This window comes from Ambystoma mexicanum, chromosome 9, assembly GCF_040938575.1.
Source record: "Ambystoma mexicanum isolate Mex_15411 chromosome 9, UKY_AmexF1_1, whole genome shotgun sequence".
NCBI classification, from domain to species: domain Eukaryota; kingdom Metazoa; phylum Chordata; class Amphibia; order Caudata; family Ambystomatidae; genus Ambystoma; species Ambystoma mexicanum.
Window position 1 is genome coordinate 1,293,623,761 of NC_090931.1, and position 25,420 is coordinate 1,293,649,180.

A 25,420-nucleotide genomic window follows, 5' to 3' on the forward strand; every position below is an offset into this window, starting at 1 on the left:
ACAGGAACGGGGGTCCTTGTCTCCAAATGTGGAGTCTGTGCTGGTGAGGTCCCACTTGCCTCAACTCCTGGGGAGGGTGTTGCTGAGCGTGTTCACCTCCCTAACCTCTACGAGGGGCCTTCGCCTTGGGGGAGAAGGGTTGAATTCTCTTGATTCGTCACATACCCTTTCCTTTAGGTTCGTGGCTTCCCCTTCTTGATAGATAGGAAAACACCTGAGGAAGTCCAAATTCCCTTGTTCTTGACCCTTTCGATGTGTGACAGAAAAACAAAAGGTTTGTAGATCCAAGAACCATCTCTATACTCTGGCATTGGTGTATTTTCATAAACCATGGAGTGATCCGTGAACAATCTAAACGTTCGGCATGTCGGATAATAATTTAAGTGTGTGACAGCCCGCTTTATGGTCAGTGCCTCCAGTTCTACAATAGCGTAGGATTGTTCTCTAGGAAAATGTTTTCGGCTTGGAAATAACACAAGATGTTTGACGCTGTTGTGTTCTTGTGAAAGCACTGCGCCTAAACCCTTCTTAGATGTGTCTATTTGTAACAGAATCTCTTTATTGAAGCCTGGCATCTTAAGGACAGGTTCATTGCAAAGTATATTTTTCAGGCCTTCGAAACTGATCACTTTTATCCCTGAGTAGCTTCAGTGCTTGGAAATTCTTTAATTTGTCAGGTTAGCGGCTAGTGTGGAGTAATTGCGTATGAACCTTCTATAATATCCATTTCACCCCAGGAAGGCACAAAGGTCTCTCTTGGTCTTGGGGACAGGAATTAGTTGGACTGCCTTCACTTTTTCCATTTGTGTGGTTGTATCAGACCATTCCCTACGGAAAATCTGAAGTACTTCACAGCAGTTTGTGCTAGGTGACATTTCTGTGCATTGGCTGCAAGTCCAGCTTTTTTCAGTGCTTGTGTGATTGCGTACAGGTGAACATTTTCAGGCCAACTATCTCTATGAATCACAATATCATCCAAATACTCCAATTCTATTTCTCTCACTCTTTGGGGTTTCTGTGCTTCTCTTTATCACATTAATACAGTTAAAGTTAATCTACTTGGTTTTCATGCTTTTGTCAATTGTACTGGGACGAGTTTACCTGATTCTATAACCAGTCCCTTTAGGCTTGCCGGTATGCCTGTATTCATTGTTGGCTTCAATATCGCAGGGGATAGTCTGGTGCCCATAGGTACTTGGGACCTTCTCCTCCTTTCCGTTTGCTTCTTGGTTCGCTTTCCGTGACATCCGCTTCTTATCCAAGCCATAAAATAAGTGGTATCGCATTGCATGTTGCAATACAAAACCAGTGATTTGCTTTTTATTTCATTAATGCTGTCGCACTAACTTTGATATTTCTAGAGCGAGGGCAGTGCAGTTTCGGTACTTTTTTGGTTTTTCGTAGCTTGCAGGTAAGGCAGGGGCTCCCGGGCTGGGCACGATCCGGGGAGCACAGGCAAGTGCAATTGTTTGTGGGGCGCATGTGCAGAGGCCCGGGCGTAGAAGCGGCAGATCGAGTCACATACTGGAACTGCTGCCGTGTCCTCGAGAATGAAGGTAAGCAAAAACTTGCAGAAGGAGACATTCAATTATGGGTCACCGGTGCTCTGACATGTCCCTTATCCAAGCAGCTACTGAGGCAAGGGGGCATACCAAATGCTTGGGATGCGGGGGGCACTCCAAAACAACGCCTTTTCCAGAGAAACATATCTTCATTTGCAGGTAGGCCTTGGCCCCAGCATGTTGTGATTTGAGTGCAGGGCTCTTTGCTAGCTAGGGTCTGGGAATATTTCTCACACCATATACAGATAGCATCATCTGCAGCTGCCAGCCCTTTCTATTAGGCTGAGGGGGTCTGGAGGCCTTGCACTCTGCGGATTAGAAGACTCAATTCTTCACAGAAGGCTAGTTCTGCCTGTATCACAGTCCCTCCTCTGAGCAGCACGCTGTTGTATGGCGTTTCTGTAGCCAGTCTCGTAAAAATTCCAAGTATGGCAGGATGATTGATGCATTCCTGTGTACCCATATATCACCTTGCCATTGCTGGAGTTTCCCCTTTCACCATCTATTCTCATTCAGTGACTCAATTTACTTTACTAAATGCCCAATATTCTCATGGTATGGTTTCTCTTTCTATGTGCACTTTATATCTGACCGTTCCCTAAATGTGCACATTGCTTTGCTGTGCTTTTCCCCTGAAAGAAACAGATTTCCTGTCTGGAGGGACACCAGTCTGATAGTCAAGTGAGTATATCATATGGGACTTTAAGTTGCCATGCAATCAAGCAGCATATACTTTTGTAATCGTGCGTCTATATCTGGTTGATGTGTTTTTATATATGGAGCAGAAAGCAGCAGATTTTAAAATTGGGAGGGATTTACGAATAGTGTAACCAAATCCTTCTAACTTTTTAAGATTAAAGCGTATTGAGAGTAAATGGTTTGGCAAGGGTCACACGTTATTTTGTCTGTGAAGTTAGTATTTGAGCCCAGCCTGTAACTTCAGGGACTGCACCGTGGCTTCAGCTCTATTTGGTGATATAATTGGTGTTAATGTTTGGATTTCATGTGCTAACATAGCACCTGGTTTTATTGGACATGAGTGCACATAACAAACCTAGACAGTACTCGTGGGCGGTCAGGGAGCCCACCACCAGCCCGGGCAGTAACCACTATTTTTTTTTTTTTAATGTTTTGTTTGATTTGTCAAACTTTTCATTTTTCCATTTTTTTGAGTCTTCATAACAAAAAGGTTTTTAAAACTGTGATTCAATTCGGCTTTTCTTTTACAATTCTTTATCGATCTCAATCCAGAAGTTGATCACTGTGATGATCAGCCACTGATGGTTTCCTTGGAGCAGTGTTGCCCATCTCTCCTCTGCTGTCATTTGTTGCTCTGAGTAGTCACCACTATAACATCGTACACATCTTTGTGCTCAGCACTGCCACAAAAAAAGATTCCTAAACCAGTTTGCTCACATGTCAGTGTCACCATGTAATGAATTGGTGTTCCGTTTGAAATCATGTGCTCTTAATGAATCCCCGTAGAAGGACAATGTGCACAAGTCATGCTCATTTAAAATAAAGTATTAATAGTCTATTTAATGTAGTGCTTCTAAACGTGCTTCACAGAACTGTTGTTGCTACCAATTATTATCAAACCTAGTAAGAAAAAATTATTTGGTCCTTCCTGGGCTTGAACATCTTGTTATCTACACTGTGAACATAGACCACAGGACACCTAACAGAGTAAGATATATATCCTGTAGGTGAACATGAGCTGTGTAGATGTGGCAACCCTGTTTAAACTGAAGCCTGTAGGAGGAACGTGCTATAGAAAGTCTCACATGCACTTTAGTTATGCTAATGTATTTGTAATAATAAATACTTTATTGTGATACAATCCAGATATTGGATTTTACACAACTCATATATATATATATATATATATATATATATATATATATATATACATCTCAAAACAAATCATATATATCAACTCCATTAAGTACAGCATATAAAACGTAATAACAGCATAGGTAAATTACACTGCCATTGTATGCACCATATAAAAAATAAAAACAAGCAATATTATTATCTTTCCAGTCTTTCATTTGACCATGGGCTTCACAATCCCAATATAGCAGTATATCGAAAGACCAATAGATATCACTTTATTACTAAAGTGAGGTTTTTTTTATCACTGGAGTAAGGGCTTTATTTGGTTCCAAACCCTAAAGAGAGCTAGCTGTAGACTTAAGGAAACTGGATTCAAACATCCATACCAGTAAGCTTAATCTTTTATCGCCTCATAATTGTAGACACATTTTTCATATGCGTTCATATATGTCGGGCCAAGTTTTGGGCAAAGTGTTAGAACGTGCCGAGCAGATTCAAGTGCTCCTGTCGCCTGACAGATTCTGCAGATTCTGGACTCTCGGGAAATTTTTAACCTTGGCCCAATTATAGTAAGCACCGGTAGCTGGTTTGTTCTTAATTGCAGCATAAAGCGTCTAACTTCAGGCACCGGGGATAACAATAGGTACACCGGGGGTCTTAAATATCTGTGGGTGACGTGAGAGACTGCCTCATATCCTTTGAGTGTAGTTAAGTGCTCTGAGTTCATACACCAATCCCACTTATTTAGCTTATCTTGGAATGCTCTTTTCTGATAAATAAATGGTAAGTGTCTTAGCTTTTCATGTGGCCAGTCAATCTCCACAAACAATGATTCGTTCAACTCTTTATATGACTTACCCCAGGGGTGTTTTTCTAGATCATAGCTCTGTCCTGCCAGCCTGAGCAATTTACATTGCAGATTTGCTAAGGCTTTCACATAGAAGGAACCTCGTGCCCGCGGTGCCATCCCTCTCAGGGAAATTAGGCCCAGTTCCAATCTTAGATATTTAACTGAACAAGAAGGTCCCAGGCCAAAGACACTGCGCCAGTAGTGTCCCTCTTAGGTGTTTAGCCACGTCAAATCTTGCATTGCTAAGGCCTCCAAGCCATATAGCACTGCAGGTACAAAGCACTGCATGTTCAACTTCATAATACCAGCCATACTAAAACCTGCAGTACCCTTAGCAAATCTGCAGGCCTGGAGGGTAAGCAATTTAGCTCTCCTTTTTTATTTCTAATAATGGCTTTGTAATCTGATAGAGCCTTAAAATCCAGCCCCAGGTATGGGTATTGCTCCACCACAGCAATTGTTCCCAGGTTGGTATCAATGCCAGATCGTCTTGGCCCTTTTCTTGCAATGGCCATTATTTTTGTTTTTTCCAGGTTTATAACCAGTCCCAATTGTGCTGAGTAGACCTGAAGTTCATTGAGTAGGTTCTTGATACCAGATAGAGTCCTATCAAAGAGGATCAGGTCGTCTGCATATAGCATTCCCGTAGTTGGCGTTTCCTTCAATTTAGGAGGGCAGTTGGATTTTAATGCCATACGGGCCAGCAGGTCTTCTATATATAAATTATATAGCATGGGTGCAGTTACGCTACCCTGCTTGACTCCTATATTGGAACAGATCTCCTCTGATACCTCCCCTCGGTTGTTAAGGCGTACCCTTGTTGAGGTGTTACTGTGCAGGGCTATCAGAATGTTTAAGATCCAACTTGGGCACTCCATATCTTTCAGCTTGAGCCACAATGTGTCCCGACCCACCAGGTCAAAGGCACTGGTGAAATCTACAAAGACAATGTAGAGTGTGGCGTCCTTACAGCTCATGGTGTTATTTATTAACTGATCTAGGACCCTGATGTTATGGGTAGTGCCTGCCCCTGGCCTAAAGCCTGTTTGTGCGTAGTGCAAAATCTGTCTTTCAGAGACCCAGTTTTCAATCTCTTTGAGGACCAGTGTGTTAAAGATTTTGCTGCGAACGTCCCGCATAGAAAGTTGGCGGTAATTGGCAAGTAGAGTTCGATCCCTCTTTTTATAAACTGGTATTAATACAGACTTCTTCCAAGAAGAGGGGATTTGGCATGATCTGCAGATCCTGGAATATAGTGTAAATCTGCGCCCAGTTATGAGGATCCTGCTTCAATACCGCGTTGGCCAGGCCATTTGGTCCTGGGGCATTTGAGGATTTTAGGTTCAGTATAGTGTGTTTTATGCACCTGTAGCTCAGGGGGAGTGGCCAACTTAAAACCCCCATAATGCTTTGTGTGTTGATCGTGTTCTCTCTATGGAATTTATTCGAGATATAATCAACCCATTTTTCTCCCGAGATGGGGTTTAAGACCTTCAGCTTCTGTTCTCCCCCCGCCTTTGCCAGTATTTGCCAGATCCTACGGCTATTTTTACTACAAAGGGCTTCAGCAAACTTTTGCCATTGGCTTCTTTTTAGAGACTGGCGATATCTTTTTAGCCAACTACGATATTTGCGTTTAATCTCTAGGGATTTAAGATTAAATGTGTGTACCTCAATGTTTGTAGTTTTATGTTCCCTTAAGGCTCTTAGGGCTCGTCGCATGAGACGTTTCTGGTCTCCAATGTTTGCATCAAATGTTTGAGTACCCCCACTCTTCCAATTTATCCCCGGGGTAGGGTTAGTTTTGAAGAGTGAGTGTGTCAGATGAGTGATCCAGCTTTCAATTTCCTCGGGGTTCTTCCCCCACATTAGTTGCTTAATAGTCTTATCACTAGGGAAGGAAATGGTGATTATTTTTTCAATGTATCTTTGGGTCCATCTAATCTTGTTGCCCGCATGATTAGGTGCCAACTCTCTACAAGAGTCCACCTTAGTTCTATCCTCCCCACCCTCAATGCACAGTGTAAGGGTTCCGTGATCACTAAAGTCATTCAGCTTAATGTCTAGTTGTATAACCTGTGGAAGAATACACTCTGAAACGGCCACATAATCGAGAACAGCGCACTTTTCCCCCACTGTCCAGGAGTCTTTCCCTGGTGTGTCCCCCCTTGCGCGATCATTTAATATAGTCAGATGCCATTCTTTGAGGATATCTAACCAGAGACTCCCTTTGTTATTACTCTTAAGTAGGGGCATATCACACATATTCTGAACACATTGGTAATTCCCACACCCTTCCAGATCGAGGCATTTTGCATTCAAATCCCCACAGACTATGACTGCTGGCTTGTTGTCCCCAGTACACCAAGCGGTCATCAAAGTGTCCAGTTTATCCCCAATAGGTTCTGTATTCTGCTCACCCGGTGGGTCATAAATATTATCAAAATCTCATTGCAACCTGCCCAACCGCCCGGCGGGTTTATTTGGATCGCCAAAACATTTCCTCCTGGGCTGTCCTGATAGATCAGTTTAGGGTTATATGAAGACTGGCACCGATTAGGAGACCCCCCTTTGGTCTTCCCCTATCTCATTTAACTGCCATACATTGGAAATTCACATAACCATCAAATTCCAGATCAAAGGTAACCCAGGATTCTTGCAATAAGAATATGTCAGCAGATTATAAAATATTGCAAGAGGCTCCCTCATTTATCCAGTGGCTATGTCCCCTTGTGTTCCAACTGATAATAGTAGAGGTTCATTCTCTTTTCTTCTGGGCAAACATTCCCTGTAGCCACTCCCACCCTTGTTCATAACTGATTCTAAGAGCAGCTTTTGTTGTCGTCAGTACGGCCGCGCTAGGGGTACAAGCGCAGGAACATTTTTGGCACTTATCCACCATCGAGGCAGAGGGTATAGGTACGTCTAATTCGTATCCCAAGTGTTCTAAAGATGACCGATTTGCCCTTATCATAGCAGCTGTCTCAGGTAAGTAGCAATGAATGGTTGTAAGTTTTACTTCCTTTAGGCACGAAGGTTCAACGAAGTCAACGTCACTGGTATTTAATATTCTTAGTGATGGAATTTTTGAAAAAAGGGCGAAGAGTGTACATCTATTTAATTGAATGCCCTTTTTTCCTCCCTCAGTAGGCGCTATCGTAACTTTTTTAATGTCCAATTTGTCATGCCTCAGGGGCCCCCCACCACCCAAGCGGGGCGTTTGAGAAGGGATTTGTTGGGGGGCCTCAGGTACCTGCCTGGGTAGAGATATAGAATTTTGCATCGCAGTGCCTGGATCAGAACAAATTGATAACTGGGCTTCCGAATGCTGACTAGTTTGCCCCGGTTGCTCATCCATTAGCCAGCTGGTTAGGGTGCCCACTGTTTGGGCTGATCTTCGTTTCCTTCTAGCAGCCCGTTTACGTTGTTTTTTAGATAAGATTTTCGCTGGTGGCCGAGGGGTAGAATTTCTGGGGGGGGGGATTGTTGGTTTTGTCCTCACTTTTCTTTGCCTGTCTTTTCTGTTTTCTGGAGGGTTGGGCTCTATTTTCTACCACCCCCTCTCCCGCAAGAAGGGACCCATGTTCCTCCTGCGTCGTGGTTTCCTTTTCCAAGGTTGGCACTGGAGTTGTCTTGGCCCGTCCCTTTAATGGAATGGCAGTGGACGGGATTTCCCTCAGGTCAATACAGGGGATATTAGGTATTTTAGTAGGTGCTCTCAATAGGTTGTAAAGAGCAAGGACCACTCTCCCCTTTTTGATCTTCATGAATCGTACCACAGAGTTTTAGTAATATTTTAATGGCAAAGTTGAGGGTAGCGTTTCCAGATTGCGATGTTTCATGGGTACTATAATCTGGTGGTGCAAGGTCGTGTATTGAATTTCCAGATTCAAAAGCCATGTTTGGGCTGGCCGATAATCGTGGTTCCTTTGGTGAGGTTATAGGGATAATGTTAGGTAGGGAGGGGGGGGGGTCTGTTTGTGAAGCCAAGGACACAAGGATAGGCTGTTCAACGTCCCCTAACCAAGGGGTTTTTGCAAGTTCCTCCAGTGACGGCATTGTAGGCCCTATTTCCTCCAGAGTGTCAGGTATAGGGTCACTAGTTACAGGGGACCCTGCAGCTTTTTCCTCCATTTGTTTCCCCTCTTGTGTACCCACTCGCTCCTGGAGGGCGTGACATAGCTGTAGAAGGGAGTCATTATCTAGATCTAACGGGAGGTAGCTGCCTTCTCCTTCTAATTGCAAGGAGTTCCCTTTTTTAGGTCTAGTCGCGGGCCCTCCCACCGTGGGTTTACAGGGAAAGTATGCGTCCAAGGGGCCCTTTTGGGGGACCGCCACTTCTCCAACTGGGGCATTTTTCTCTCCATTTTCTGCCGTGGGATTTTTGCCCATATCCGCTGATGTTCCTTTATTTGAGCGTAGCCCATATGGTTTACTTCCCCTTGCAGTTGCCGTTTTATTTCGGCTAGTTGTCTTTCCCGGCATTTTTAGTGTTTTGTCAGGTTAGGCCGAGCTAAAGGAGGAGTAGCAGGGGATGGGAACGTGTGGGGAAGAGTGGAAATGGAGGGAAAAGGGGGGGGTAAGGATTGTTCGAGTTGTAACTCTTTTCTTTTGCTCTACTCAAGGCCACCGGAGACAGCAGATAGAATGTCACCTTTAAGTAACACCGCTTCCTAGGGCTATGACAATATTATTGCCACACTCCCAGAGGGTTGCCTAAGCTGTCCGGCAATTTACGACAAACTGTTATTTACACCGGGCTAACACAGAGTGGATGGAGAGATTTGGGAGAGTGTTACAATGTTTGGCTTTCAAAAGAAGAGTACCTGAGCCTTTCGATGTAAAAACAGGAGCTTGATCTGGGCTTTCTCCTTCCTCGCTCCCTGAGTAACACGAATAACACACTGCGCACACCGCGCGCTCAGCGTAGGGAGCCCTTTTTAAGGCTCCGCCCTCTCCTGAGGGTAATGAAAGCAAGTAAAGACAGACTCCACAGCAAGGTCCTTAGTCCACGAAACACGAATAACACACTGCGCACCATGTATTTGTTTTGTCTGAGACTGTAACAGGGAGGAGGTGAATACATGCAGGAGGCAGCCCTAAACCACCCAAGGACCAGGCCTGGACTCTTTGATGTTAGGCCCACTGGGCAAAAGACTGACCTGTTTAATAGCCCGCCCATTGCCCACTATTCTGTATCCAACTGCTGGGGTTTTCACTTTCCCCTCTACCTCTTGCTCTTCTATATGCCACCTCTTCCTCCTTCCTTGTTCCATATTTTATTACGCTCCCGACAGCAGTGACAGAAAATTACATCAGCGTCTGAAGTGTCACCAGTCTTTTATAGTTGAATGCATCACATGGGCAGTTAAGTTGCTTGACCCAAGTGACAAATAACTTTGTGATGGGCAATCATAATTGACCACTACATTAAGCAGCTGGAACAAGCACTATATTTGAAAGCTGTAAAGAACACAGGCGTTTTATGAGTGAATAATCATTTCCAATTTTTACAGAGAAGGCACACTGACAGAAAATGATGTCTATGATCAAACAAGCTAAGTGGTTAAGTTGTGATTTGAACCCAATCTACAGTTCAGGCACTGGATTGTGTTCTTGTCTCTAGTTGTTGGTACACGTGTGTACAAAGGTTCAGCTTCAAATGGCTAGAAATGTTTTATTGGACTTGAAAAGCGTGCATCACATAATAAACCACACACATGAAACCTGGCAGAGGATGGCCCTTCTCCAGCTCAATTCAGAAAAGGTTGACAATATATTTTTTAGCATGATTCAAAGACGTCCTTCTGGTATGGATTAGGTGTTGAGACCTAGCTCTCCGAAAAAGCAAGTCACAAGAAACATCTTAACTCTAGATTCCTATTAAAAATGTTTACCCGGTCTTAAACCAACCTGTTGCTTGTGGCTGTGCACATTTATACCAAAAGCTGGCAAAATGTTATTACTAGCTTGATAAAAACCAAAATGGTACACACACACAAACTTTGAGTCTTTGTCGATATCTTGTTGCAATAAAGTGCTCGTCCCAATGAAAATAGTGATACAAAAATTGCTAATCATTTAGGTTGGATTGCCATCAACATTTCTTGATTTAGCATTATTGACTAATCAGTCTTGCAAAACGAATGTATGCCTTGTCATGAATTTGCCTCATCTTCTCAGCCTCTCAATACCGCTGTGGGTAACTAGATCATTAGTTGCTTCCTTCGCAGGGTGGTGTTTGCGTCGTTGAACGGACAGCCTTCCCACCACGATTGCTTCATGGTCATGTCACCATCAAGTTTTCCGCTCTAGCTGTCTCGGCTTCTGTCTTCTTGTACACCCCAGGCTTCCAGCGCTTCCTTCTGCTCAAAGCAGTTCTGAACTTTGCAGTCTGCTTCAGTTCCGTCTCCATCAGGTGTTCTACTCACAGGGGGCCTACCCTGTTTGTGTCTGCCTTCTTCTCTCTCCTCTTACTTTCGCATGTCTTCTTTCTTCAATGTACTCTTCACAGTTAATTGGAGATTTTGATGTAAAGAGATAACTTCTCTTTCTCTCTGGTAATGGCATAAGTTTGTTTTCTCTTCATCCCAGTCTCAGAACTTATTTTGTGTATTAGATAGTTCCACATATGCCATCATGTGGAGGGCATCAGGGAGCTCCTCACGGGAACAGGAGTCCTTGTCCCCAAAGGGGAAGTGTCTCCAGGTGAGGACCCACTTGCCTCGACCACAAGAGGGGTTATTGCTGAGCAGGCTCCCCTCTCTAGCCGTTTATATCTCCCCTTGGGGAGACAGGACAAAGTCCCTCAATTCCTCACACACCCACCTTTCCAATGTTTTCTCTTGGTGAATAATGCAGTGAACCAGTTTCTTTAGTTCCAAACATAGTTCACTAATCTGGCACCCATTCTAAGGCTTCAAACCTGTTGTGACTCTCCACTTGGGAACAGAATTGAAGCCTGTGCAGAATTAACGATCCTTTTTCTTGCTTTTCCGCTCATTATTTGTATTGGCATTCCTAACCTTGCTGCAGTGACTTGTTCCAAATTATTTTGACCATTCTTCCATTTATTGTTGATGACTTTAATTTTTGCTCTATTTGTTTTATTGGGCATACCTCTATTGTGCAGACCTCACCCAGTGGGCCCCAGAGTGCGATACATAGGGCGTGCAGAGAGGAGTAGGGCTCGCTTGGTACTGGATTACACATGCACCCAAGGACATTTTCTTTTTCTTTTTTTAAAAATCTGTAAATCAATGAACAAAACAATGAACATTCCCAACTCACTCCCCTGCCTTGTCCCCCTGACCCCCTCATTCCAACTCAGCTCTACAACCACAAGCCAGTGTGCCCTCTGCTGAGTCTATCTACCCGGCATGTGCTGCTCGGAGTGATTTCCTTCCTTCCGGCCGGCTCTTCTTTATAATATATATAAATATATAATTGGTTATTTATAACACGCATAATACTAAAGAGGTTTCTAAGTGCGGACCCGGAATTCAAACCTGTGTTTCTGTCGTCTTGCTTCCAAGACGAGCGCGTTGCCACTGAGCTATACTACCCATTCCTTGAAAGTTCCAACTGTCCCTGTCAATGACATTACAAGTCCCCCTCACGGTGTAGGTTTGCAAATCATGAAGAAGAATGTTCCATGCCATCTCTGTGTCACTCTCCCCTTTCTCCCCACGTCATAAATAACCTGTCTCTCTGCAGCTACCTACTGCTCTGTGTCAGACTTTTCAGAAGTGGGCCTTTGGGGTTCTTCCAAGCAGTAGCCATCCGCTGCTTTTCTAGCAACAGCAGATGGGCATCCATTTTCTTCCTTTGATCCTATCTTTTCGTACTCGTTATGACCCCCAACAGACAGACCTTTGGGGAACATTCTAGCTGGCTGCCCAGCAATTTGTTCACTCTTGTTATTGCCTCATGCCAAAACATTTGTCTTATTGGGCATGCCCAGACCATGTGCCAGAGGTCTACTGAGTCCAGTCTGCACCAAGCATACTTGGGGTGTTCTATAGACACAAAGTAATAGATTAAACTCTACCAGACATTTCTAGATACTTTGCCGATCTGTTGACTTATTGTTTCCCACTCTTTTTCCTCGAACTTTCTCCTCAGTTGGTCTGGGAAGCCAAAGGTAGCCCCTGGTAACTGTTGGTGTTAAGCTAACCAGGGTCTTCTAGGCTATAAGCAGGAGCTTAATAGCTCCAAGCTCCCCTCAATTTCGAACACTGTGCAATGAAAAGAAGTTCATTTTGGGTATTGTGTTCATACCGATTTGTATGTATTTGATTCAATATTACATTTACACATCAATGTGGAGTTTTAAAATATGGAATTATCTGTTTAAATGTATTTCTGCGATGTATATATTAATTCTGTTCTATCACTTGTTACCACCTCTCTACTACTCCTACCCTAATTCTGCTCGCTTCGACACCATGCCACATGCATTTTCCTCCTACCACTGTGGGCTTCAATCCATAGGATTGGGGTCCGTACTCCTTGCCCTTCCTTGGGCCAAGCATGCTCCCTTGTACTTATTTTGCTAGCTCTGACTTCAGTAGCTCCTAATGTCTAAAACCGACTTCCTCCTGCTCTCTTAGACCAGGGCTGCGCTGTCCTCCCACCAACCTCCTGATGTCTTAACCCATCCTTAACTTTCAAACCAACCTCCGCCTTTTATTGCTTATATCTCATGCCAATCTCCTCCTCCTAATGCAATCCCAGCTCCTGCGGTTGATCTCCCACTTTCCTCCTCAAATTCCTCCTCCCGTTGCTCCCCAACCTACTTAAAACTCTCACCACCTGCTCTTATTCCAAATATCCACACTGTCTGATTGGGACTCTGGGCTTATACAGCCCTGTGATCCCTTCCCTTGGGCTGGTCTCCCTGTGAGGCTCTGCACCTGTGGCTGCGAGCAGGTTAGGGTTTGTGATTGTTTAGTTCTAATGGCTTCACCCATGTTTGACATGGTAATTAGGGCGTAGGACAAGCTTTTGAAATGTTGATCCTCCATGTTGTAGTGTACTGTGATAAGAGACCAGCTGTGCCAGCCCTGGGCCTTCTCCAGTGTTCCGTCTGTTTGTAGCATGCCTGAAACATATGCAGTCCTCCGATGGGAGTGGTTGGTGACAATGAGTTGAGCGATTCTGAATTTGCTGCCTCTTATTTATTTTAATGTGGGCTCACGACATAGGGCCGTAGACAAGGAGGCCGTGTCTTCACGGAGTGAGCTCCAGAATGTTGCTCAAGGTTTCTATGGTGTCTGATTGGGTGACCTCTGCCTATGCCCAGGGAAATGTGATTCCCTTGAAACATGGTTCCCTGCAGCCGCAGTGCAAGAGCTGTAGTACTTTGGATGGTTGTCAAATCGGCTATTAACCTCCCATGTCATGGGAGATGTATTCCCTCCCTATCCAGTTCTGCAGCAATCTTGACTCTCCTCTTCCATTTAAAGGGGCAGTTTCCCAATTCTCTAACCACTGGGGCCCTGATATAGTTATATTTGGAGTTGTGGGAGGTACCTTATCTCTGAAGTTACTGTGTCAGCACCCCAAGTTTAAGAGCTGTTCCTCTTAAAGAGACAGTATCCATCACTGGCCTCCTGTGATAGTCCTCTGCCTTGGGGGCAGGGGGGACTAAGTAGAGGTGACATGGGCATTCTCCACACACCTTCCACTGGCCCATCATCCACCAGCTCGGGGTGGCACTAGGCCCCCTTAGTCACCCCACTTGATGTCCCCAGAATTAGGCCAGGGATATAGTCACACCACCAAAAGGGTTTTAAAGGCATTTGTAGGAACCACATTATAATTGTCATTATTTAAGCTACTCATTTGAACTGCTTTCTCATGTTGTTTAAATTCATGTTTGCAGAGATGTTCTTTGCTTGTCGTGATGTTAATATTCTGTAAAAATTAAGAAATTGCTGTTCATGTTAGAGTCGTACATTGGACCCTGTTTTTGCAAATATATGTGTACAATACTGACTTGCAGTACTTTCATTTTAGGTTTTTGTACAAAAGCATGAATATAGAAGACAGGCTACAAAGCATATTTCTTAAATGTGGCGGCCTAGACGAAATGCAGTCCTCGCGGGCTCTGATTGTGATGGGTGGAGTATCTGACCATCCTGCAGGACCCAAAGAGAGGCAGGAGGGAGTGCACGGAAGTAAGCTTTTGGCTCAACAAGACATCCTGGCTCCAAACCAACTGTTACAGGAGCCTGAACTTCGGCATCCCCAGGAGATTCTATCACAGGATGAACTCATGGTCCAAGAAGAGACGGTGAAAAATGATGAAATGGAAATGCAAGCACAGCACCCTCAAGCTCTGCCTTATGCATTACATCTGCCTGTAAGTGATGTAGTTGTGAAAACATTGCAGTTGTGTTGAAATAGCATATTTAGTTTTGTAACAAATGATCAACAAATAGAAATTTGATATAGGGAACCATGTCTCAAAATGTTTTAAGTAGTTCAATTGTATCCCCTTGCTTGTTTCAAGCATGAATGATAAGATTTGACCTCTTCCAACTGTTTGCTTATTTAATAACAATTATTTTGATGTCATCATTTGTAAGACTGTGGCCACTATTTTTCTACTTCAACATCCCTTTGCAACATGTTTTGTTGGGTTACATGAGAATTTGCTTCTGTTTCTGTATAGTGACTTTTTCAGTATTGCATCTTCATAGAGATGTTCATGCATTTGAAGTTTTACCCAGTGAGAAAAATTCCAACCATTTTCATGAAGTTACATTGGTTTTGTAACTCCTTATTGGCCTCCCTGGAACCATCTTACATTCATTTGGAATGAACATCATAGATGTTGCCCATACCTCCTCCTGGGTAGATTAGGAAGAGAGGACAATAGAGGAATGCAGACATGCTTTCAACGCCAGAGCACCATTTCTTTCAGGTCAGTAATGTTTTTTTTTCAGCATTGAATCATCCTATGATCAACATTCTTTATGGACAGGCTAGCAGGCTGGAAGAAACCAAGAAGTGAGCCCTTTAACTGAAGAGAGTTTTAGAGTTATGTAGCATAACTATGAATCAATGTGGCAGTGTGAATCTGGGCATAGTCTACAGAGCAGAGCGACAATCCAAGTATCAGTGTTGCTCATCATGGACCATTTTCCCAACAATTCTGCTTTTGCAGGCCTTACATTTACCTGGAAAAATGTAGTTTTGTTTTAATAAATAATATTGGCACCTAGAAACAAATTGCTTTCAAGTGTGTTGCTGTTCCACAGTCTTATTAATATGAATGGCAAGAGCCGTTTGTGTCAAGCATTTAGCATTCTCAATTTTGGTTTACACGGATGGAGAAATCCTGTACACTAAGTAATGCACTGACTAATGGAGAAATAGATGCTTGGTTCTTCGGGAAATCTCAGGAACATTCAAAGTTTTACCTTGTACTATGTTCTCCATACAGTAGAAGTCTCCTTAAGGTGCGAGGCCTGTTTTTTCACTAACACACCAAAATCGGGGAGACTTACCATTCCTCCATCCATCAGTGAGGCTCGGGTCGTAGGCCCACCACCTGGCACTTAAGTTGCCTTTTAGTTCTAAAAAGGGTATAAATGTCCATGTCCTCCCCTTTCCACTCCCTCTAACATATAGTCCATGATTACAACACAGGATATCAGCTGCACTGGATTCAAGTGAAACATTGTTCAGCTAAAAAACTAATAGCATTGTGCACCTCTGATTAGTGATCTGTGCAGGAGTTTAAGAGGTCATGGCGTTTTCCCCTTTTGTGAGGGCAAAACAGTACTTTTGAGAGGGCAGAGCACTGCACCCTGCATGGAAATGTCTGGGCTGATGACTGCATGATCTAGATATGTTGAAGTCTTAGCTTATGTCTGAATTTGTTAAATAAAATGGTTGCTGACCACTGGGTGATTGATCATAGCTCGTCTATACTTGCTCACTGGGAGAGTTGATATACCAGTATTAGTATAGGGATTAATGCTTGGCAACTGATCACTGATGTAGCGTTGACTCCATCTAAGTGTTAAACACTGTATTCTGGCATAGATTCTCTTAAAGGACAGTTTTTCCCACATGTTTAAACTATGTACTCGCCCACCCTGAGCTGACATGTATTCATACCAAAGCCCAAAAAGCCACCCCACAACATATAGAAACCCCTTGCACTGAAACAGTCATCCGTTGCAAAACACACATCTCAACGGTATCCTCCTTAACACAGGACTTGCAGTAGCCTACTTAATGATCCTGTTTTTCAAGCGCTTAATCTATTATCGTTTTTAACTTTAGCTCAGTGTATAGCAAGTGTTTGAACAGAATAGTTAGTCCCTTGTTTTCTCACACGTTTCTCTGATGCAAGCACACAACACTTTTTTTAATATTACCTTTCAGACTTAATATCAGACATATTAAGACAGTATAAAACAACAACCCATAAAGTAAAAAAAAAATAGAATAGATACACCAGTATTAGCTAGTTGTTAAATCTCAAAGTTTTTTCCAATCACAATTTTTAAATAACCAATTTAATAGCACCTAAGATTTTTGAAACGGCCACAGTTTAAAGATTTTAATTTCCATTTTATATTCTGAACCAAAAGCCCTCTGCAGAAAGCCAATTAATATTATGCGAAAATCTACCAAATGTCTCCTTACATTCAACTAAAAGATGTTTCAAAGTTTGTACCTGGCCAACATTGCATAACGTACAAAACTCTGGAAGGGAATTAGTCTGATCTCTTATGTATTGTATTTGATCAGGTAATATTACATTAACGCTAAATTGAAGAAATTGGTCTCTATAGTAAGCATTAGGGAGTTATTTCAGATAACCTGGACGATCCTCTAAAGGTTTGTCTAAACTTGACATGCTGGTATGAATTTTTAGATTTGAGCCGTTATGTCAGACCAATCTTTCTGGAAAAGGGCGTTTTTTAACTTTTACAGGATTCCTACACCGTTCATCCTTAGTTTGCTTGGTCTTATCTAGAATAGCTTCTTCTCGACTTTGGAAGGTGATGATAGGACCTGTAGATGTATACTTCAACTCCTTTTATATCTACATACAGAGAGTTATTTGTGGGGACCATTATGTTTCTATGGAAGGCCAATATTTTCCACTCAAGCCACCCCTTCATAGAGGTCAGCCCTAATTCATACCTCAGGGCAGCCATAAGCAGCGAATTTGGAAGATGTAACACCTTTTTCCAAATCACAGACTCAAGAGCGTCCCAGTTAATACTGCTCAAAATATTCAAAACCTACTGTCCATATAGCACTGAAGGGATTGCTTTACACTTGTAAAATTCAATTGGAGATGTTATTGTGAAGCAACAATATCTTGTATTCACCCTCTTTAATTGAGCTGACAAGTGAATAGCTTTCTCCTTTAGTCTTGCAACCCAACACTTTACAGACCGAGTAGCCATCTATATTGTAGCCTAGGTAGATTACCTGGATTGAGGGGATAATAGGTACATTATCCACCCGCCAGGAATATCCAAATCGTCTTCTTTGATTGGGGACAAACTTTATCAATGTAGTTTCTGTAGGGTTAATTCTCAGCTCGTTTTCTTGGACATATTTGCTTGTTGCTTCCATCATATATTGCACACCTTGGAGAGTGTGGTCCAAAAAGACCACATCATCAGTACATGACATCCATACTATCCATAGTTTGCCAATTCTTGATTTCGCAAAGGCGACTGCTGTCAACGTCTCTCCCAAGTCTGCAAGGTACAGATTGAACAAGCAGGGAGCGAGGACACAACCTATGCAGAGTCCTCTGTCCATTTCAAACCTGTCTGCTAGGCTACCCTGCTTGTTCAGTCTTACCTGCAGATATGTCTCTTCATGAAGATGCAACAAGATTGCTAAAAGGTGATCTGGAATATTCCAGGCTTTCAATTTATTTCAAAGGAGAGCCCGATTTACCATGTCAAACGTCTGTGAGAAGTCAATTGATGCTGCATATACAGGGACGCCACCCTTTGTCCACCTATTCTCCTGCAGGCAATTTAAGAGAAAACCATTGAGTAAGGTCCCAATTCCTTTTCTGAAGCTTACTTGATATTTACTTAGACTTTCCGATCGGTGCCCAAGCTTCCAAATCCTGCACAACAAATGAGGCAAAGATGTTGGTCTCAGCATCGATAAGTGCAATCGGACGATAGTGAAGTGGATTAAAACTGTCCCCTTTTTTGTACATTGGAGATGTTATTGAGCATTTCCAGGTGCTTGAGGTATCTTAAGTTTCAAAAATATTGTCAAATATGATGGCCAATAATCTGGCCCAAAGGCACGGATCAGCCTTAGGGATGGAATTACTAAGGGCGCTCGGCCCGGGGACTCTAGAATTTGATAATTTTTTTGATCCAATTTTCTATCTGATCAATGCCAATTTTTAAAGGCCACCCTGTAGAAATAGTGGGATTACAGTCCCCAGTGAACCTTCCAAACACCCTCTATAGGATTACATTGGGAGTCAGAAGAGCTCTTAGAAAGGGTGTTAGTAAGGTCCCAAAAGTTGTGATAGTTTTTAAGCATAATAATCCACTACATATATTTGCTGCCTTTCGCTCTAAGGAGGTACCTGTACCTTTTCATCCAGTTTTTATATGCTTGTCGTAACTGGCAAGTTTTTTACAGTTCTCTCCTCTGTTAAGGGATTGATTTTTTTTTTCTTTTTTTTTTTCAATAGCCGTATAATCCTCCATAATGGGGCTTTCTTTTTTTGCACTATTTTGTCAAAGCAATGGATATTTTGTCTTCAAGGCTATATATCTTTTGTCTCTCAACAGTTATAATCAATAATAAACTTCAGGAACCCTTCTATCGTTTGTGTAAAATATTTCCATTCAAGAATAGATTTCTCAAAAGTGTGTGATAAACTGGCACTAAAGATTCGAGCCTTAATCTCTCTCCTAGCAATCAAATTCCCCTCCAGGGTTAATAGTCAAATATACAAGATAGCCTGCATTTTCTTTGGCTGTCACTAGATCAAAACTAGCACTCAACATGTTATGATCACTTATATCATTTTTGAACACCAAGAGCTTTGTACAAATATTAAATAAATCCAGTGTCAATACCAAATAGTCAATACATGTAGATGCAGCACCATTTTTCCATGTGCATTTTGCAGGGATATCCCTATTGCATTCGCTACATATTCTGTCCAATCATCAAAGCAGGATTTCCAAATTCTGCAGTTTTTCTCACTATTAGAAGTTTGATATGCAACACTAGTAGCATCATCTATTCTTCTGCAGTCAGAGTTGAGGTCTCCACCTATCGGAAGATGTTTGCCATCCCCCTTTTCCAAATAAGTAGAATATTTAATTATTTATTGGTTATTTGCAATCTGCCTATACATCACATGGTGTTTCAAGTCACATAAAGGCAAAAAAGGGGGCAGGGCTGACAAGGGTACGTAAAAAACAAAACCAACATTTGTATCGTGCAAGTGCTGTAACAAGAAAGCATCAGGACAAAATGCAGGGGAACAAGGATGAGGAGAACAAACCAAAACGTTCCTACTAGGCCATGAGCCATTCGGAGTGTGCAAGTGCTATAACAAGAAAGCAGGGGAGAGGGGCAGAGGAAGTGCAGGTACAAGTAGGATAATGCAGCATTGGAAAGCCTCACTGCATGATGCATGGGGCTTCATCAATAGGCAGTGTACGGAACTCATGCTGGAAACAGTAACAGACACAAATTATCACAGTTCAAGGGTGTTTATTAAAATGTATAACTGGGTGAGAAAAACGGCTTATCTAAACCTAACTCTAAGATGGGAGCCAACTATGACCATCAAATAATAAGGCAGTCCTAGTGGCGTCTTGTCAAATAAAAAGGACCTATACTAAAAAACATATAGCCAATCCTTACCGCTAAATTACAAAAATAGTGTGGGAATATATTCACCAAACATTTTTTTATTTTTTTTATTTATTGTTTATTGGTTTGTATAAACCTTTACAAAAAGTATAAATAACAAACTACAATTAAAATGTCATTGAAAAACAAAACATTACATTACATTCCCCTTTTCTCACAGAAGTGCCCCCTTTCTTTCTTTTAAATTAACTGTCTAGCACAATTTGGTATGACTAATCATGGGTGGCGACTTATATTTTAAATGAGTTGATCTGGACAAAATGGTTTCTTGAGTTATAAAACTAACATCAACAATACGATTAAAACCTCATCATAAGAAGCCAAACATTCAATTTTTCAAAGAAATAGTCCATTCTTCCTGACTTATCATAACATTCAAGATTAGTACATCATTTATTACACAAGTAGCCTCATAGACTTTCTTGTCACAATTTTTCATTATAATGATGATGTTTATACAAGGAAGTACTTAAATTGTGAATTTTTCTAGTGAGGTAATCACTTCACTTAGGAATGAAGCTTCATGAGATCAAAGTTAAAACCCTCAGGTAATTAGCTATTTTTCTAAGTCACTTTACAAACCACCTTTAAAAATTTGATCACCCCGATCTTTAAAGGTCGACGAGCCGTGTAACGTTTCATACCAGATTATATCCCTTTGAGCATTAGCAGTGTCTTGCACAAATTTTGAAAAATATTCAATCCTCTCCTTACACAATTTCGGGCAGGTCAGTGGTAAATGCATCAAAGTTTCTGTTTCACCACTAATCAGACAAAATCTACACACTTTCTTTTGCTCAGGTATTAGGTTACGAATAAAACTAATTTCATTAGTGTTTAACACATTACACCTAAAACGCATCACGCTGTTCCTCTAGGAACGTGATGGGTATTTGGCCAGGTATCTCTCTGGCTGCGTGTACCATTTCCAGGCTGACACAATTTGACAGTAAAGCTTAAAATCAATATGCAGTGTAAGGAACTCATGGTGGAAACAGTAACAACAGACACAAATGATCACAGTTAAGGGTGTTTATTAAAATGTATAAATTGGTGAGAAAAACGGCTTATCTAAACCTAACTCTAAGATGGGAGGCAACTATGACCATCAAATAATAAGGCAGTCCTAGTGGAGTCTTGTCAAATAAAAAGGACCTATACTAAAAAAACATATTGGCAATCCTTACCGCTAAATTACAAAAATAGTGTGGGATTATATTCACCAGACAAGAAAGAAGTGTTCATAAAATGATAAGTCAGGATGTTATAACCGGGTTCTCCCTTCCCCATGTTTTTTAGCATGGGACAAGGTGGGGCCCTCGAGCGTGAGATTACAGTTCATTTCAGCTATATCGGGACTTTCAGTGGTCAAGTCTCTTTTCTACAAAGTCTCTTGCCGTTGAGGGCCTGATGTGTCCACAGTAACAAAGCAAAAGTTAATTTCCGTATTCTTTACGTTGGGTGATGACTCTTCACCCCTGGATCCCCCTCAACCAGGCTCTAATCCTCTTTAATGTTAGCCTCCCTCTGCCTGGTTCATTACGGCCTTTTATTCAAAATCCCTTCACCTGTAGTGTTCACCAGTCTCAATGTCCTTTTAAACAACCTTTCACTGTGGACATCCCTCAGCCGGGTTCACTCTTTTCAACCAAATGTTCAAGGGGTTATCGTGCTTCACCCCACTTTGTAGGCATCCCCCAGCCGGGTTCACATTTGCCAGTTACACAGTTCCATCAGAAAGTCATTTTAGACCCCTAGGTTGTTCACTTTACCCAAGTCCGGATCTCAGCCCCCACTCAGGCTTTCCTTTTAAAACCCCCAATCAGGCTTTCTCTAAAGCCCCCAGTCAGGCTTTGCATTGTTCATTCTACACCATTCACTGTGCTTTATCACAAATGCGTGATTCACTTCCCTTAGCTTTCCTCTTGGTTTACGATAGCCTCCCTCGGTCGGGCTCAGACCATCAATTCACTTTGGTTTCCTCTTGGTTTACGATGGCCTCCCTCGATCGGGTTCACACTATCAATCCATTGGGTTCTGGGTCAAAGACTTTCTAGTGCACACAGGGTTTTACTCGACCCTTGTATGACCACTTTGACCTCCTACGTCGGGCTCGCCTAGGGCCTCCTGGTATTTGCAGAACTAACAAAAGGGGACCAACCAGAGTCTATCGTATATGCACCCACGTGGCGCCGGACCACTCTGCAGCTGGCTTTTCCCTGGGTTTTGAAATTTCAATAACAGATAAGTTCTTTGTTCAAATCATGTTGCCGTTTGCAACCTTCGCTCAACACAACTTGTCTATTATCGGTTCTCCCTCCGACTCACCGGCTGCGCTGAACTCCTTGTCGTTTGTCTCCGGAGTCCAGGGCGGTACAATGGTAGCAAGCGCCTCCCTCCACCTTGGTTATCAGTGTGGGAGGGCTCCGTACACCTTTGACATCTGTTACACCACACACTAGCTGTAGTTCCTGGTCTTATAATTCCTCTTTCGGAGGCTTCGCGGGTCTGGGTCGAAAAGAGCAAGGGCACTGCCTCCTTGTCGTCCTTTTCAGTCCTGCATCCTTTCTCTTCCTCTTGAACTGCCGTCCTGGAACAGCCACCCCTGAATGTGTTTTACCTTGCTTAAAGTGCGCTCTCGTGCTCCACCTTTTATCCCTGTGGGGAAGGGAAAGGGCCGTCAGGTGTGTGTAGTTATTGTCAATTGCCTGACTCTGCCTGACCCTTGTGTGGGACACGTCCGGTAAATGGCCCTGGTGTTAGTCCATCGTCTTTCATGGTGTAAGACCGTGTTTGTGTCGGAAAAGGGAGGGTGTAGAGCTTCTGAATATCCTATGGGGTAGGATGGGGAAAAGGTGTTGTAATGAAGGGGGTACGGCATCTCACCCATCAGTGTTCCACTTCCATTCCCTGAGGATCCCCCATCAAGGTGATCCTCCCTCACTAGTCCAACCCCAGGAACTGGTTCCAATAGCGATGGCTGTGTCCTGGCCACCTGGATGACAGATCCCCGGCGACTAGTCTTTAGGTCACCTTCAGGTTTCTCACAGCAGGTAAAAGTAGGAAAAAATGCAACATTAGAGTGCCAATTAAAGGGAAACTGCACTAGCCAGACAAGCAGTTTCACAAAGTAGGCATGAGTGAATGCAGACTGTAAAAGCTTTGCCTCATGGCTTGAGGGGCTACATCAGGCATGCAGACGGCAGGTGCGACAAGTAGGTAAGGGATACAGAATGATCAAAAACAGGCAGTATTGGGGCTAAGAGAAGAGTCAGTTAGAAGTTATGAGCAGATAAAGAGTGAGCATAAGGTTGGATGTTACAGCAGGTAAAATGTACAGGCGACAAAAGGCTAAGTAAAAGTCAGAAGTCAATGATTGCAGGTAGGTAGGACTGCAGATGCCACCCGAGGCTGATGAGATAGATGGCCTGGTGCGCATGCTGCGCAAAGTCTGTTGTAGGGACGCCAGTCTGCCCAAGTCTATTGATTGACCATGAAGAGTAAAATGAGGCACTTCCAACAACCCCTTTCGGGGGTCAGAGGAGGTATAACCGGCACGGGGGGCGGGGGTGTGTGTAATTCCACAAACCGAGGGGAAGGTGAGTGGAGAAGTAGGATGAGCAGGTACGGGTCAGTAGGTCTCGCCCTGCTCTGCATGACGGGATGTCAAAAGGAAGGGGGGAATACATCAACATGTGGCTTAAGATCAAGGTGGATTGCAGTAGCCAGGCGGGAGAGGAAAAAAAGTTCATAGCCATGAGAACGAGCAAGGGAGACCTGTTGAGTGGTCGGTGCAGGAGTTGGGCAGAGATGTAACTTACCTAAAGTGCAATGTAAGGCATGTGACATGGCCAGCAAGGGCAGGAAAATAGATCCTGCAGGTGGAAGAATGGCTCTCGCGGAAGAGGATAGTGAGGATAGGAAGAAGAGGGTCATCCCACGGAGAAGTTCAGATCAGCAGCTGGTAGCTTGTCCATTGTGTCCTTTGACAAAAAAGAATGAAACCGGGCCAGTACAGTACCGGAAAGGCCGGCTTCTGAGAGATGGTCCAGCAGTTCTGTATGACGATCGCATCAAAGGCGGCGGATAAGTCAAGCAAAATCAACGCGATGATGCCGCCTTGATCATACAGTCTAGCCAGATCATCCACAACTGAGACCAGCACGCTCTTCTGTGCCACGTTGTGGCCTGAAGCCAGATTGGGAAAGATAAAAAAAAAAAAATGGTTCCAAAAAGGTACTAAGCAGGGGACCAACTAAAGATTCCAAATGTTTCATCAGGAAAGGAAGCAAGGAAATGGGGTGGAAATTAGCTGGAATGTTGGGGTCTAAGGATGGTTTCCTCAGGACTGTAATACCAGAGCATGTTTCAAAACTGAAGGTATCACGCCAGAAGGGGTCCACCTATGAAACTGACTTTTTCAATATTGAAAGAGGAATGGGATCAGTTAATATTGACTTTAGTTTTGTGGTAGCTAACATAATGTCTGCAGGCAATAAAACAGGGAAAGAGGACCAAGCCTTACTGGAATTATCCCCAACAGACCTGGTTGTTGAACAAGAGGATCTCAAACCAGAGGAGGCAATTATTTCACGAATGGTAGCATTTTTATCAATAAAGTACGATGGGAGAGAATTGCAAAGAGGTTGAGAAGAAAGAATCCCTTCTGAAGGGACTGCGGAAAGAGAGCATACCAGTTAATAGTTGGCTGAATTATAAAATGTCTGGTGTAACACTGCTCCATGCCAAGATAACTTTTCCGTGCCCATTGTTTGGGTTTCACTGGAATGAGGCAGAGCACCCATATTGTTTTGATCACAGTTGGAAGGGTCCGGAAAACTGTCATGATAATTGTTCAAATTGTAAAGTTTATGGTATGGTACTGCTTCAGACCTAGAAAACATTTCCATGTCCATGTTTGGGTTTCAATGGAGGGAGGCTTTGAACCCAATTTGTGTTCCAAGTTGACCCATCGTTGGTCTTTTTATTGGAGCATACACAGGAGTAAAATTGGAAGAAGACCGAGCTTGGCCATCATTCGACTCCAAGGAGACATGCGTTTGGCTTTATCTGCCACAAGTAGAGCAGGTTCTTGCCTTATGCCGCCCGTTTCTATTAACATATCTGAAGAAGGTCTGTAGATGAAGACTTTGTGAGTAGTACCTTTGTCTTTCTATGAGCCCCTGGCGCGATAAGAGGTGGATCAGACATGACTATCGATTGAGACAGGGTTAATTGGCTTGCTTGCTTAGGATGCTGCCTC

General features: G+C 43.0%; 1 protein-coding gene across 3 annotated transcripts in view; it reads left to right on the plus strand.

Annotated features, from left to right (window-relative positions):
* ZNF148 (zinc finger protein 148) overlaps nt 1-25,420 on the plus strand; it is a 569,671-nt gene that overhangs the window by 75,917 nt on the left and 468,334 nt on the right. For all 3 annotated transcript variants that reach the window (XM_069616642.1, XM_069616641.1, XM_069616640.1), the window contains exon 2: nt 14,269-14,614. In XM_069616642.1, the coding sequence (XP_069472743.1) occupies nt 14,285-14,614 (330 nt within the window). In that variant the 5' untranslated portion in view covers nt 14,269-14,284. The remainder of the gene's footprint in view (nt 1-14,268; nt 14,615-25,420) is intronic.